This window comes from Orbicella faveolata, unplaced genomic scaffold (genome assembly GCF_042242905.1).
Source record: "Orbicella faveolata isolate gen_17 unplaced genomic scaffold, um_ofav_v1 contig_24, whole genome shotgun sequence".
Lineage (NCBI taxonomy): Eukaryota > Metazoa > Cnidaria > Anthozoa > Scleractinia > Merulinidae > Orbicella > Orbicella faveolata.
In genome coordinates, this window is record NW_028301552.1 from 24,855,315 (window position 1) to 24,870,186 (window position 14,872).

The 14,872-nt window shown below is 38.7% G+C and overlaps 1 protein-coding gene across 4 annotated transcripts in view; it reads left to right on the forward strand.

Moving 5' to 3' along the window:
- Positions 1-14,872, forward strand: part of LOC110054723 (nuclear RNA export factor 1-like) — a 257,937-nt gene that overhangs the window by 110,740 nt on the left and 132,325 nt on the right. For all 4 annotated transcript variants that reach the window (XR_016208186.1, XM_089292876.1, XM_089292877.1 and 1 more), the window contains one exon: positions 7,967-8,003. Coding sequence is in view for 3 of the 4 variants with exons in the window: in XM_089292876.1 (XP_089149002.1) it covers positions 7,967-8,003 (37 nt within the window). In the remaining variant the exon portion in view is untranslated. The remainder of the gene's footprint in view (positions 1-7,966; positions 8,004-14,872) is intronic.

Below are 14,872 nucleotides of genomic sequence, written 5' to 3' on the forward strand. Positions count from 1 at the left end.
CTGAGCAACTTGAGCAGTAACAGTGTCATCTGTCACTTGAAGAGCCAGTTTGCCAAATATGGTATCCCGGATGAACTAATCAGTGACAATAGACCTCAATACTCCAGCTTAGCATTCAAAGAATTTAGCAACAACTATGGTTTTGTATGGAGGAAAAGGTTGTTGCTATTCATCGTGGTAGATGCAATAATAAAGTGTATTATCATTTGTCTCATGAAGTAGTCACTTGAGATGTAGATCGCAATGTTTCGACTGCTTATTGTTAGTTTTCTTCAGGCGATAAGGTCGACTGATTGCACGGTATCATTTATATCACAAAGGTTGGCTGTGATTGGTGCATTTCGATCCTCCTATTGTTCCATTGTTCCGGCGAGTAGCTGTTCCCTCAGTGGTCCACTGTTGTACTGTTCTCCTGTTATTGTGTTTCTTGATCATGGGTATCCATGCTTCAGGAATTTCAATTCCACTATCCCTGTTGATGTTGTTGGGGTGAAGTCTTATGTGAATAGTTTCCTTGACCCTACGTGTGTACCAGTGAGGATCTCGATCAATAAACTTGACCTCATTCCAGATAGGATGGTGGCCGGTCTTGTGGGTGTGTTCAGAAACGGCGGAGGTCTGGGTACAGGTGAGTCATATCCCTGTCATGTTCTTTGATTCTCTCCTGCATAGATCTCCCTGTTTCCCCGATGTAGACTTTGCCACACTCACAGGGAATCCTGTGCACAACACCATCTTGTTAAGCCAGGTTGATGGTGTCCTTTGGTCGCACTAAGTGTAACCGAAGTGTCGTGTCGGACTTAAAGACGGTGTGAATGCCTTGTTGTTCTAGGCAGCGGTGGAGAGACTCCGAAACTCCTTGGACTTAAGGTAAAACGGTGGTGGATTTAAATTCCACGACAGGCTCTCTTCTTGGGGCTGTTCATGCCTTTGTGATCTTCTGTACAAAAGAGGAGGGATATCCATTAGAAACAAGTACAGATGACAGATGTTTCTTCTCTCCAGCGATTACTGATGGTTTGGTCACGAGACGTTTAGCCCAGTCATTCAGACACTTCACAATACAGTGCTTTACTGACTGAGGGTGGTGTGAATCATATGCTAGGTACTGATCAGTATGTGTTGGTTTCCTGTAGACACTGGTGGTAAGGCGGCCATCAGGTTCTCTGTAAACTGACGTGTCGAGAAAGGCGATCTTGTTGTTGTTCTTGATCTCCATGGTGAAACGGATTGATGGTTGTTGACTGTTCAGGTGTTGCAGGAGACATCAACTCTATCCTGATATAGGATGGTGAAAGTATCATCTACGTAGCGTTTCCAGATCTTAGGCTTGCAAGGTGCGGACTCTATTGCTTGTTCTTCAAATATCTCCATGTCGAGATTAGCAATAACCGCGGATATAGGGCTCCCCATAGCTGCGCCATCTCGTTCGTAAATTGATCCATTGTACGGTAAGTACGTAGATCTTAATACGAAATCCGAGGTCCGCGATTTGAACTGGTGTAAGTGTCATGCGGTCAGCCTAACAACATCAACAGGGATAGTGGAATTGAAATTCCTGAAGCATGGATACCCATGATCAAGAAACACAACAACAGGAGAACGGTACAACAGCGGACCACTGAGGGAACAGCTACTCGCTGGAACAATGGAACAGTAGGAGGATCGAAATGCACCAATCACAGCCAACCTTTGTGATATAAATGATACCGTGCAATCAGTCGACCTTATCGCCTGAAGAAGACTAGCAGTAAGCAGTCGAAACGTCGCGATCGACATCTCAAATGACTACATCATGAGACAAGCGATAATACACTTTATTATGGTTTTGTACACACAACTTCCAGCCCTAAGTACCTTCAGGCCAATGGACAAGCAGAGCGAGGAGTAAAAACCATTGAAAGCACAAGATTCATGCAAGGCTCTGCTGAACTACAGGAACACACTATTAGAAAGAATAGGCTTATCGCCTGCACAATTGTTCATGGGCTGCAGATTGAAAACATCTTTACCAACACACGCAGACCTTGTAAAGACACATGGAGCCCAAGAAGTCAGGGAACACTTTCAGAAAAGAAAGCTGAAAGAGAAAGTTGATTATGATAAACACAGTGGCACCTTCCACCCCTCAACAATGGTGAAAAGGTCACGTTACAGCATGGAAACAATTTGGTGCCAGCCACAGTGATCAGTAAGCACCACACACCCAGATCATACACTGTTCAAATACCAGACGGTCAGAAGTATCAGAGAAACCGCAGACACCTGAACAAATGTCAAGCATCCCAAGACATACCAACAGCGTCTGTGCACGATTAACCTAAGGCATCACCAAACACCCACACTTCTAAAGTCAGTAAAGCACCTGTTCCTACTACAGAAGCATCACCTCCACAAGTGCAGAAACCTACAGTGTGTGCTCGTTCTGGACTATTGGTCAAGGAGCCTGCTTACCTTAAGGACTATGAACACTAGTTAAGGTATCAGTAAGGGGAAAATTTGCAATTTTGCATAATTTTACTTTTTTAAGCGGTTGGATAAATCTTAAAGTTTAAGATAAAAAAACTCCACAAAAAAATCTTATATCTGCCGCTAGTTATTGCACGAGAAAGATTGTTTTGCATATTAATTACTTAATTGAGAGTTGACAAGTTCTGTCAAATGAATTAATTATCGAGGCAAGAAGTCACATGACATCAAGATCATGCTGAGTTGACACGCGATTCGTGTGCCATAATCAGTGGCGGATGTCTTCAAAGAAGACAGAGTGATCTTGCCTGTTTTCATTGGCTAAAGGAAGGCCAAAGAAGGCGAAAAACACTTTCAACAAAGAGTGGACCGCTAAATTAGCGGAAAGCAGCAAAGGGTTCATTTTACAGTCAAGAAAAATTGCTGGATGAACGCGACAACGATCGCAATCATGAAGCCAGCGAGCAAGCCGAAATGAGTGCAAGCTGCGCTAAAATACTGTTGCCAGAAACTGTCGAAGCAGAGGAGATTGATGAAGAGAAGTCGACGAAATTGAGAGGCAGAGCGATTGTACAAAATTAGAATCAGCAGTGCAACATTTTTTTTTCTTACCCAGCTATTGTCATTTCTTCCAGTATCTTTGCCTTTGCATCAACATCAGTCGATGTAGTCCTGTTTACGACATCCTCTCCAGCGTTTCCCTTTGTGCGCTTGCATTTTCTCAGGAACCTTCTACGGGCCTTTGGCATGTTAACAGTGACATGGTCATAATTTTGAAGATTAGTCAACCGATACGCAAAATTTCGAACGCTAATATGGTAAATCAAAAGATAATTTCACGTTTACTAACTTTGGAATTCTGACTTCACACATGAAAAAGCGGTTTATTCACTGGTGAATAATTTACTGTGCGCCGTCGCGGAAATTTGTACCTGTTCCATGTTAACTGTCACAGTCCTATTGTTATACAGAAAGTTGATTCCTCTGCGGTGTCTCCCTTGGTGTGATAATCTCATAACACTTGGATGCCGCCAAATTTTATTTTTTCTCTGTTTCTCGAAAGTAAAAAATAGGCGAGTTGTACGTGCATTTTGAGTTCCAGGTCGGCAGCCCCTGGACCAAATTGGCTGAAATTCGGAGAGAATGTTGTCAGAACGATCCCCGACAAAACGTGTCTGCGAATTCTGATTACTCTTTTTATTAAAAAGTTATGCCTTTTTTTCACGGGCAGTCCTATTTTTTTCCTTTTTCTAACTTTATCCTCTTGTAAAATAATAACAAACGCATGTGCCAAAAATCTGAGACACGGTTTTTGAGGTCAATGTGTGAAGAAACGGATGCCATGTTAATCGTTTTCTCCAACCTAAATTTAGTGGGCGTATACCTTGATTTATGGGTTCGTGAAGCTTTGTAAATATATTCACATTTTCGAAACACGGTAAATTTTTACCGTTTTAAACAGGTCGGTTCATAATCTGTAGTTATTAAGCTTCCAGTAAATATACGGTTTATATGGGTTTTTGTTAAAGCCACCAATGCTAGAGCGGACCGTGTGCGGATGGTCGAATGGGTTATACTGATACCTTAACCACATGAATCATGGACAGTGACTCTTTGTATGTTCATTGTTTCTTGGTGAGCCTTTGTGATTATTTGGCATAGACCAAGTTCAGATTCGCATCAAAAAAATGTATGTATGCATCATCATATATCACCTTATCCTCCACAGTTACACGAGCCTGTGGAAGCCAAGCTTGCCTTTACACACTTACAATGACCTGTGTGTGCAGTCCTGCAGTTGCAGCGGATGAGTTCGTAGCATGTGTCCTTCATCTGTGGCAGTGTCGTCCAGATTGGAGTTCAAAACTTGTCATTATGTTGCCATCCCCATTCAGAGGGGCTTGGAAGAACTGATTGTGTCATAAGAGTTTGGGCCCAAATGTGCCCACCTTGATACACTGAACACTTGGTGTGCTGTAGGAGTGCCCCTTGGTTCGGAGGAATTTTTTCCAGGGTCCTAAACTTCTTAGAGAAGAGTTCTTGTCTTGCTTCATTAACCTTTGTGATTACTTGTGCAGTTGTATGGAAAATGGCAAAACATTCAATCATTCTTCCCCACCCTTGTATTGCCAATCGACACATACACCACGACTTTGAGGCACAGTGGACACACATCTTTTCTTTTATATTGTGGTATCTAGGTCGCGGACTAGTGACCTATGCACCAGTATTGCTCATATCAGTCTATGAAGGGTTCAGAGATCGACATCTCCCCTCAGATAAGTAACCCTCTGCGGAAATAATTTCTATGGTTAAAAATAGCCATGTTCAGCATGAAAACACCACTATTATTTCGTAAAATCTCGGCATTTTTTGCATTGTACGATACCAAATTCAACATCAATGAATCAAAGCTGTAGAAAGAAGAAGCCGTATATGCCTACAGCAAACACAAAGCCATTGCCAGCATTTTTTATGAACAAATTAATCCAGCTAAATCCCTGAGGCAAGTCTCTTCAGTGAAACATACTAGTTTTCTAGTAGAAATACACTTAAGCACTGCCTAAGGCACCAAAATAAAATGTAAAAAAGAGATTGATTAGTAAGTCAACAAAAAAACTTTCAGTGTCCCTTGATGTTGACAGAAAATAGTTTTTCATTCAAACAAAGACGTTTTCACTCAACTAAAACTATTTTTCATTCACCCAAATGAAAAAAAATATATTCGCCAGCTTTACAAATTCGACTCTGTGCCTGTGTCAAAACTGACGTGGAGAAGCCAAATTGTTTTTCATTCCCCTTGTTTTTAATTTTACTTGCTTCTCTTCAAAATGAGTTTTTGTGGTCAGGCTAACTTAGGCAAGATGCTGTTCAATGTTCAAGGTGTCAAACATGACCTTTGAGGCTTCAGTGATTGAAAATGATAAGCGGCCAGTAAATAAAGGTTTTATTTACAGTATTTTACAGACAATGCTTTCAGGACTTTGAGAACTGACCACCTATAGGGGTTTGACTATGCCTTGGCTGTGTGTACAGACCTCACTGCCTTTGGTATGTACTCACAACCTCGATCAAGATTCTCCCATACAGACCTCCTGCTTGGTTAATACCCTAAGAGCTTAATATGTTCCAGCCGGCCTGTTAGTTAGAATTATCCGCCATGTTTTAGACAATTGCTGAGTAGTTTTCTCATGGGTTCAACAGTCCTCAGCAGTAAACTAAGAGCCAAGAAATAACCTGTGTGGACACATACACTGCTACATTATGAAGAACTTGAAATCACTTCTCTTTTGACCTTTCTCTCTATGATGATAAAGTTACTAGAGGAATAGTGAGGAGTATGCTGAAGACCGATCTTTCTGGAAACAATTATTTTTGTCAGTGTCCTCCACAGTGAATGGAGATTATGGCTCTTTTACTTCAAACTCCAGTCATTTCTCCCTCCCTTAGGCATTTCACAGGCTTTGACATTTTGTTTTCATAAGGTTGCAAATGTTCCACTGTGGGGTAGCTGGTGCATTCAAACTCCCCACAGTGGAGCTGTGAGAAAACTGTAAATGCACCCCCATGGGATGGTGTCTAAAATATACTTTCTCATAAGTAATAGTATTATATGGCAAAATTGGCCACTAATATGACATAAAAAGGCGTCTTATTTGGTAGATAGCTTGTTATAGTTTGGTTATGATTTGATTATATCTCCTTCATCAACGATCATCTCAGAAGAAATGTACCTTCTTTCATAAATTGCAGGCCATTAAATTCTCTACCAAGACACTGAGCTATGTGCATTTACTTATTGGTTATAGTTTGCATGAGAAACCATAGGGTCAGCATAAACAAATATCAGCTGCATTCAAACAAGATGTGATGAAGATACATTGTGTACATGTATGATGTCACAAGACTGTACATAGAGAACCAGAGTTGAGGTGGCCTCTCTTGGCCGTTTGGCATAGTGTCCTGAAATGTTACATTCTTAGGGTTACTTGGTGTCAAGGTTCTTAGTCACTGCAGTTCCATGATTAACTTGTAATGATGTTCAAAGCTTAAACAAAACAACCTTTTGAACAGTTTTAATAAGCATTTAAATTTAATTTCAGAGCTCTGATGCTTACAGTATTATTCCAAACCATAAATAAATCAAACAATGGTTTGCAAAAGAAGAATCTTTTAGTGGGTTTTTCTTGTAAAATGAATACTGCCATCTGAACCTCTTAAAACAAACAGTTGATACTGTATGGCTGATTTGACATAGGAATTTCTTGAACTCTCAAATACTTGCTAAGGCAGAGAAATTAAGTGCTGTTGAAAGTCAAAAAAATTGAGGTCACCAGTACAATTGCTTAATCATCCCAGTATTTGACTATGGTGACATAGTGTGGGGTCATAAAAATAATGGCACGCTTATGGGTCTGCTGCGAGTTCCTCAAAACAAGGCAGCCAAGGTCCTGCTTAATTTACCACCAAGAAGTTCATCAACTGAAGCACTAGATCGTTTGGACCTAAAGACCCTCTCAAAGAGATGACACTTCCTTTGCTGTGTTATGATGCAAAAATATCTGTTGGGAAATCGATTTTAAATTTGATGTTAGACGCAATTATAGTAGTTTTCACTCTTATCAAACTTGGAGAAGCAATGATTTACACCTTCTTGGTGTGTGTACCAATTGGGGCAAGCAAACTTTCATTTTTCAAGCCTCTAAGGACTGAAACAACCTAGACAATGACATTAAAAACAGCAAATCATTGTCCTTTAAGGCAAAGCTTAAAACTTTGTAAATAGTGCCCTGTCTAATTGTTAAATTATCTTAAAATTAGTTTATTCATATTGTAATATCAATTTTTTTTTATCTCTTTTCTTGTTTTTAATTTTTATTATGATTTGAAGGGCCCGACCGAAAACCGCCAAGGCGAGTGGGCCCCCTGGAAAAATATTTTGATTATTATTGTTAGTTTGGAATGACCCCCAAGCTAGAAACTTTCAGTTCATAACCCCTCCCATCCAGATTTCCAGGATTGTCAACTCCCCTCCTGGAAGAATTTCCATCATGCCTTACATCAGGAGAGTGTGGATTACTTCTGAAATAAGTCAACACCCCCAAAATGGCTGGATTACAGCCAAAAAGAACAACAGGAAAGGTTTCAGTTGATGTCACCACTTTCTGTTACCACTCCCCTGTTCTGCTCTCACACTAATTTTCCACCCTTTTTCACCCCTACCATTATCACTCCACAGACAACCTGTACTGATTTAAGTTACTTTAATTTGCTTTACACATCCGTTATTTTGTTCCTTTCATATTTGTCAGTTTCTTTGTTTTTCAATCTTCAAATGGACAGCTGATACACTGTTAACATCATCACTTCTACATGTGTTGTGCGCTGTTTATTTAAGGACATAGTTGGGATGATAAGATGTTGCATCAGGTGGGAAGTTTGGTATAATTGTACCAGAAGCAAGTTTTTAATACTCTTTATTTCCTTTTCAATGTAGTGCTATCAGAAGCAGATTCCCCAAGGTTAATTCTCTGGTAAGGAAAATGTTTCTTTATCTTAACTAACTACTATAGTTCGACTGGAATGTTGTGGTAATTTCTTTCATTTTTAACAAGTGATAACTAGCATAGCATAGCTAGACTAAATTATAGCAGTTAGTTGGGGAAGAAATAATTCACTTGCTCAGTCCGTCAGTCAGTCAAAGGGTTATAAACAATTTTTGGGTGGTAATTCCACTGACCAGGGTATTTTGTGAGAGGACACAATGGCTACCAAAGCGATAACCTGATCTTTCACATTTGGAGTTGAACAACTGCTCCCAAATGGATGACTATTTAGTCTGCAAATTGGTTATAAAATTTGATCCATCAATAGCTTTGCCATCAGTTTTTACCCAAAACTTTTCCAAAAATTACCTGCGAGGGTTTCACACGAGATGTGTACTTCTTCCACGAAGAATTATTTCAAATTTCCATATCGTCTCATTTTTTTTTATAATTACTCTTATGTTTATTGCTTGCACATTTTTATTTCCTTTATAAAAGAAAACCATCCGTTAGTACATGTAGGTGGAAGGAAAAGAAAATAAAAAGCTGCTCTTAGCAGGACTTGAACTGCCAACCCTGCAATACAACTTCCAACTCCTAGACTGAAACGTAACCATTGCGCTACCATATCATTTTAACTTTTTATTAGGGAATACAGCTATTAATTCATCACAGTTTGGTTGAAACCGCTGATTGATGATTACCACGGGCTTAAGGAGGCTCCCTAGAGTTTTAAGACCACACACAAGCTGGGCACTAGTATAGCACAAGATTTTAAATCCATGCAACCTCCATGCAAAAATATAAACAAACATGGCTTCCCTGTTTTGTGACATTATCCAGATAATTCACAAAATTGCTGGAACCTCAAAATGCAAGTTTTTTGGGTTGCATGGGCCGCTGTTTTGGTAAAAGAGAAAGTGTTACAAGAGTTGCTAGTTTATTTTCGACAGAAAGTGTTGATTGTCAAAAGCATTAATTTTATCGTAAACATCACATAAAGTTCCGTACGTGTTCTCAGTGTTTGGATCAGTAAGTTTGGCTGCAGCTAACTCAAATGATAAAGAAGGAGGTGATTCACTGTCTTCATCACTTGTCAGTCAGAGCCTTTCTCGCTCTCGCTCTCCCTCTCCCTCTCATCCCAAAAAGCGTAGCGCAAACGGGCACTTCATGAAACCCAGGACAAAGGGAACTCCAAAAAATCTGGACCAAATGAGATGTAGATATTGAAAATACATGGCTAAAAGGAAACTGGAGTTAGAAAATTGTACTGACAAAAAGGAACCACCCTCTAAACAAGAAAGAAGGAGTACTCAGGTATGGGCACTTAAGAATTCTATATCACTACTCATAGATGCAATTATTGGAAGCAGCCATTTTTGTGCTATATAACAGGCTGCCACTGAAAGAGAAGCTATTCACTGTGGATCTCATTTCATTGACCTCGATGTATTTCAGGAAAGGTTCCAAAGCTGCACTCACTGCCAGTCAAGTAAATGTAATCCAACAATTCTTCCCTGAACTATCAGGAATGGACTTTTCTATTTGCTCCACAAAATGTATACCTACTTTCTTGTATGCCCTTTTGAATCGACACATTGTAAACCCAAAAATTGTTCACAATCAAACTCTGCTCATTTTTGCTAGACTGTTTACTAGTGAAAGAAAGTTGATAGTATTAAAGTACTGCATGCAGTGATTAAGACATGGCTGTGCAAAAATTTGAAATATTTTTTTATTCATTTACATTTTTTTAAAAATAGTGGTCTCTTTATTTTTCCTATTTTTGTTGGAAAACCCTCTAAAAGCACTTTTTTAAATACCATACTCGAGCAAATTACAAGATCAGTGATATAGCAACATGTAGGTCATTTTAAAAGAACATATACTTTTTCTGCCACAATACTTCAAATATCCTTAATATGCTTTATTTACACAAAGCTCTTTTCATTTCGGCAGAACAGCGGAATGGCAGAATCACAGAATGGCGGAAAATGACCCCAAATCCTAAAAGACAGAATCGTGGAACGGTGGAAGGGCTGAAAATCCCCCAAAATCCTATAAGACGGAATGACGGAAAATCCCCCGAAATCCTAAAAGACGAAATGACGTAAAATCATCAGAAGTCCCGGCATCACAATATAGAATGCAAGTAAGCAACATGTTCATGGTAAATTTCATATCTTGTCCCTCCAAAGCAAATTCGTGGAGATTTAAAAGCATATCTTGCAATAGAAACGAGCCTAAACACTGCATTAACACATGGCAAATTACAGAGGTGTCAAACTCTACGAAGCGACGTGCAGATAACAGCGGAAACCATGCAGACCTATGACCTATAAAAATTTGCCATATCACGATCTAACAGCTCAACTCTACTTAAAAGTCCTCCTCATTACACAACATGAAGTGCCCTTCATAAACACTAGTGAAGCGACAAAAAAGGTCAAGTGACCAAACAGAGAACGGCAAATGTACAAATGTCATGAACCGTAGAAGTCGTGTAGGCTAGTCAACCTCATTTTACACTGATATGCAATTCCCACTGAATTGAAATTTATTTCAAGGAGATTACTTGCTTTTTGAACAATACAGCGAATTCACAACTTTCTGTCTCTTAGGATTTGGGGTGATTTTGTGCCGATCTGTGGCTTTTAGGATTTACCTTGCTTTTTCTGCACAGTTTGACGGAGTGATGGCGTGACAAAACCTTTCACATGGAAATTTTTGATTTTGTCACTTTGTTCAACTGTAATATGCAAAAGCTACACGAGAATTGGTAGTAGAAATCTAAAGGATATCAAATTGTTAACAACAACAAAAGAAATTATTATTTTACGCGGGGAGGGGGGTTTCACAAACCTGTGCCATATTGGGTGATTTTCCACCATCCGTCTTTTAGGAATTCGGGTGATTTTCTGTCATTCCGTCTTTTAGGATTTCGGGGGATTTTTCATCATTCCATCTTTAAGGATTTCAGGGGATTTTCCGCCATTCTGCGATTCTGTCTTTTAGGATTTGGGATCATTTCCCGCCACTCCGTGATTCCACCATTCCACTGTTCTGCTGTTCCACCATTCCACCATTCGTCATTCCGTCTTTTAGGGTCGCCCTTCATTTCACAATGTGACTGATGAAGTATGGCATTGTCTAGCCAGCACTTTTGTGATAAAATGTCCATTCTGTGGTAAAAACAACAAAGTCAAAACTTCTGGACAACACCAAAGTGGACATTGAGGTTGACCTGCTTTTGACATAAACATGCGAGAAGAAACGTTGGAAAAGACACTAAAATTCTCACAATAGAAGTTTACACATTTTTTTGTTGTGGGGACTGATTGAAATGCAGTGGTTACAGTACTCAGTCCCTAAATCTCTACCAAATGAAATCTCACAAAAATACCAAAATAGTATACCAATGTGAGAAGTTGGTAAGTTTTGTTTTCTAACTTGTCCTCAAAGATACATTTAGCCATCTTCACTTTTGTATGGAGTCTCCTCCTGCTGGAAGGGTTTGCAATAAGCAAAATCACTCTCGCATGAATGGTAATAATTATGATATTTTTTTGGGCTGATCATGAATACTTGCATAGGCTTCTAATAATAATTTTATTATTCATTTGCAATGTGATTTGTTCTTCTTCTCCACTGAGATTGTGGACTACAGGAGCTGTTATTGGGTTCCATTAATTAATTTTGCTATGATTAAATTATACCAAGAATTTTAAGTACGCTAAGAGTAAGTTATATTATGTACATGTATTTTGTCTGCACTACACAACCAAATGCACTCAAAGGTTATGAGGCATAGGTACATTTGTCAGAAGAGCCCAGCATATCCAACATATGTTTTCATTGACACATCAATTAAGATAATTTACAGCAAAATGGATAAACAATACATCAATATCCTCCATACACCAAACCAGACATGGGGATATAAGGCAATCATTTAAACAACAGATTGAAATAATTTATAAATTATAGATCACTATTTGTACAACAGTAGGGAACAAATTAACCTTATTGGACGTTGCGAATGGCAAGGCTGTCTGTAGAATGTCACAAATTTCTCAACCCTTCCTTTCTACAAAAATGCTAATCCTGCAACTTTGCTTAAGACCCAGTTTTCCATTTGGTGTTGGCAAAATATTAATTTATGCCATGTCCAATGCAGATTATCACAAAATTGATTTAAAAGCACGATAAATATCATTTTAAAGCCAAAAAAGCAATTATTTAAATAAACCACGAGTAGACTATCTCTAAGAAAAACTGATTAATTTAACAGGCACCTTAAATAATTAGTTAATATATGTGTTTCTTAATAGTGTAATACAGTGTATGTCACAATGTTGCAGCTATGATGTTGCAACACACAGGGTGGGTTGCAGAACTCAACTTCCAAGTCAGTTTATTCAATGAACTTGGTGCAGAAATTATAATCCCATCAAGTTGTCTGTAAATACAGAGAAACCAAACAAATCATTACAATCTTAAGTAATACATTATTGAACTCTTTTGCATGTATGTACGGTGTATCTTCCATTAACATTGGGGATTTCTCAGAAGCTGCATCCATGATAAATTAATTTGTTCCCGCATGCATTTGGTTACAGAACTTTTCACATATTAATATCTCTGTCATAATTATGGTGATCTCTGTGTTCTACAGCAATTAGTACACAAGAAAAATACACGCAGTAAGATATTGTTTACAATAAAAATCAATGCCTATAAGCAATCATAAGGACCTTAAATTTATATTTCCTCAAAAATATCTCACCAGGCCATGGTTGCTTTGAAAATCTTTGATGTTTTAATACAGGCTGCCCATGTGTAAACTGTTCATATTGTAATATTATGAAGGACACAAACAGAGTAAAACAAAATACACTTTACTCGAACTCTACACAATTACAACTGAACTTCAAGCTATAACAGAATACTAAATAAACTAAAGCACCGTGGGAACAGGTCCCTAGAGTCATGTGCTAATGCATATTATAACACATCTATTGACTGACAGGAACAGGCACATAATCATACTGTAGCTGCTACTTGAACACCACTGTTATTCATGTAAAAACATATCAATTATAATTTATTATAATCTTTGCACACCAACAGATGACATTCCTTTATTTTACATACAGTGTTAGTTGGCACCCCAACTTTGTCAGTGGCAGACTCTGTCCGAGATGCAAAGAACTGTTATGAACTTGGCAACTTGCTTTTGAGAGCAAATGCCATTTGCTTTAAACAAGAAACTGGAACATTGCAAGTTACAGTCCCAATCAAAGGGCCATCCAGGCTGCTTGGTTGTACATATAACTGTACAACTGCATATGAGTTCAGCTTCCAAAAGAAAATCAGAGTTTGTCAGGATAAATACTGATGTTCTTGCTTACTAAATCTGAATGTGCAGTTCCAGAAGATATTCGCACCCAACACCCATTCATGGCCAGGCTTTAGAAATTCCAAATTAACGTATCAGGAAGAGAGAGCTCTAATAGAGAAAAAACGTCCATGTGGGGTATGAATCTTTTCTTGAAGAAAACAATGTCTGAGAGATTATTAATTACAAAATAATGTTTAAGAAATATCTTACCTGGTAATTCCAACTTTCAGAAAATTTTGTAATCTAGATTGTCTGGCCATTTCATATATTTGACAAGTTGACACTGGGCATGTTTGTAAATTTGTGGGCTTCAACATCACATTACTATGTAGTAGCATTGGTCAACTAAAAGCAGCATAATTTGGTTAATTAATATACACTGTGCATTACTAGGTTGAAATATTGGTGTAGATCATTGCACACCAACAGATACAGAAACTATTGGCAGCTGAATCATAACAAGTGAAAAACCGTGCATGAGACATTTACATGTACACGTAACAGCCCTCCATCTCAGAACCATCACAGATATGATATGATATTTTTAAACTCTCTGAAATTTCAGATTTCTCAAGGTTAACATGCACGTACATCATTAAGGGCAACCCTAAAACACCGAGTCCAGAAACCGGAATCCAGAAGCGGAAACTAGAATCCAGAATCCAGATATTATGAATGATGATAGAAATAATTCACTTCAGCAATGTCTAATAAAGAAATATGGGGAAAAACTATTTTGCTGTTACTTATTTTCTTGGCTTTACTTCAGCCACAAACTGTAATTGCTAAAAAATTTTTCACTAGTTCTGAACAACCCTTAGCTATACATCTGGCCCGATTGTTCAAAAGCTGGATAAAGCTATCCATTGGGTAAATCCCTATCAAGTCAGGGTTAGTGATTTTTCGGGTGGATAGAGCTACTCATAGCCTGTGAGCGAGCTCTAGTATCTGTCTCTAGTGCCTGAGCAGGCTAAATAAGTTTCTAGTGTTTTTCTGCATTGGCATGTGAGCGAGTGCCTTCATGCAGCTTTGCCGCTTACGCCCCTGGCCCAAACACGAGAGCCTGCTCGTAGGCTACGTTACCCATCTTTTGTTCAACCTGGCCCTGGTGAGAGTGCAGTTCTTGTCTAGATCAAATTGTTCCGAGAAGACTGGTGAGTAGCACAGTAACAACATGCTATTGTAGTAGGTTTCTGGCAGTCTTTTAACAACGTGTGGTCTGACCTATTAGCAAGCGAGAAGCAGACGGAAGTAAGTGTGCAACATTTCTATAAATTGTTTTAATATGATGGCCGCCAAGAATATGAAATGCTGATTTGTCACAGTATCAGTGTGGAAATAGTGTTGATCTGGAATTAGTTTTTTATCTGTTGGAAAAATCAAATTTTATATTAAAATGAGCTAAGTTAGCCTTTGGACTTTGAAAGTGGGGGGCGTGACCGTCAATGTACAGGGG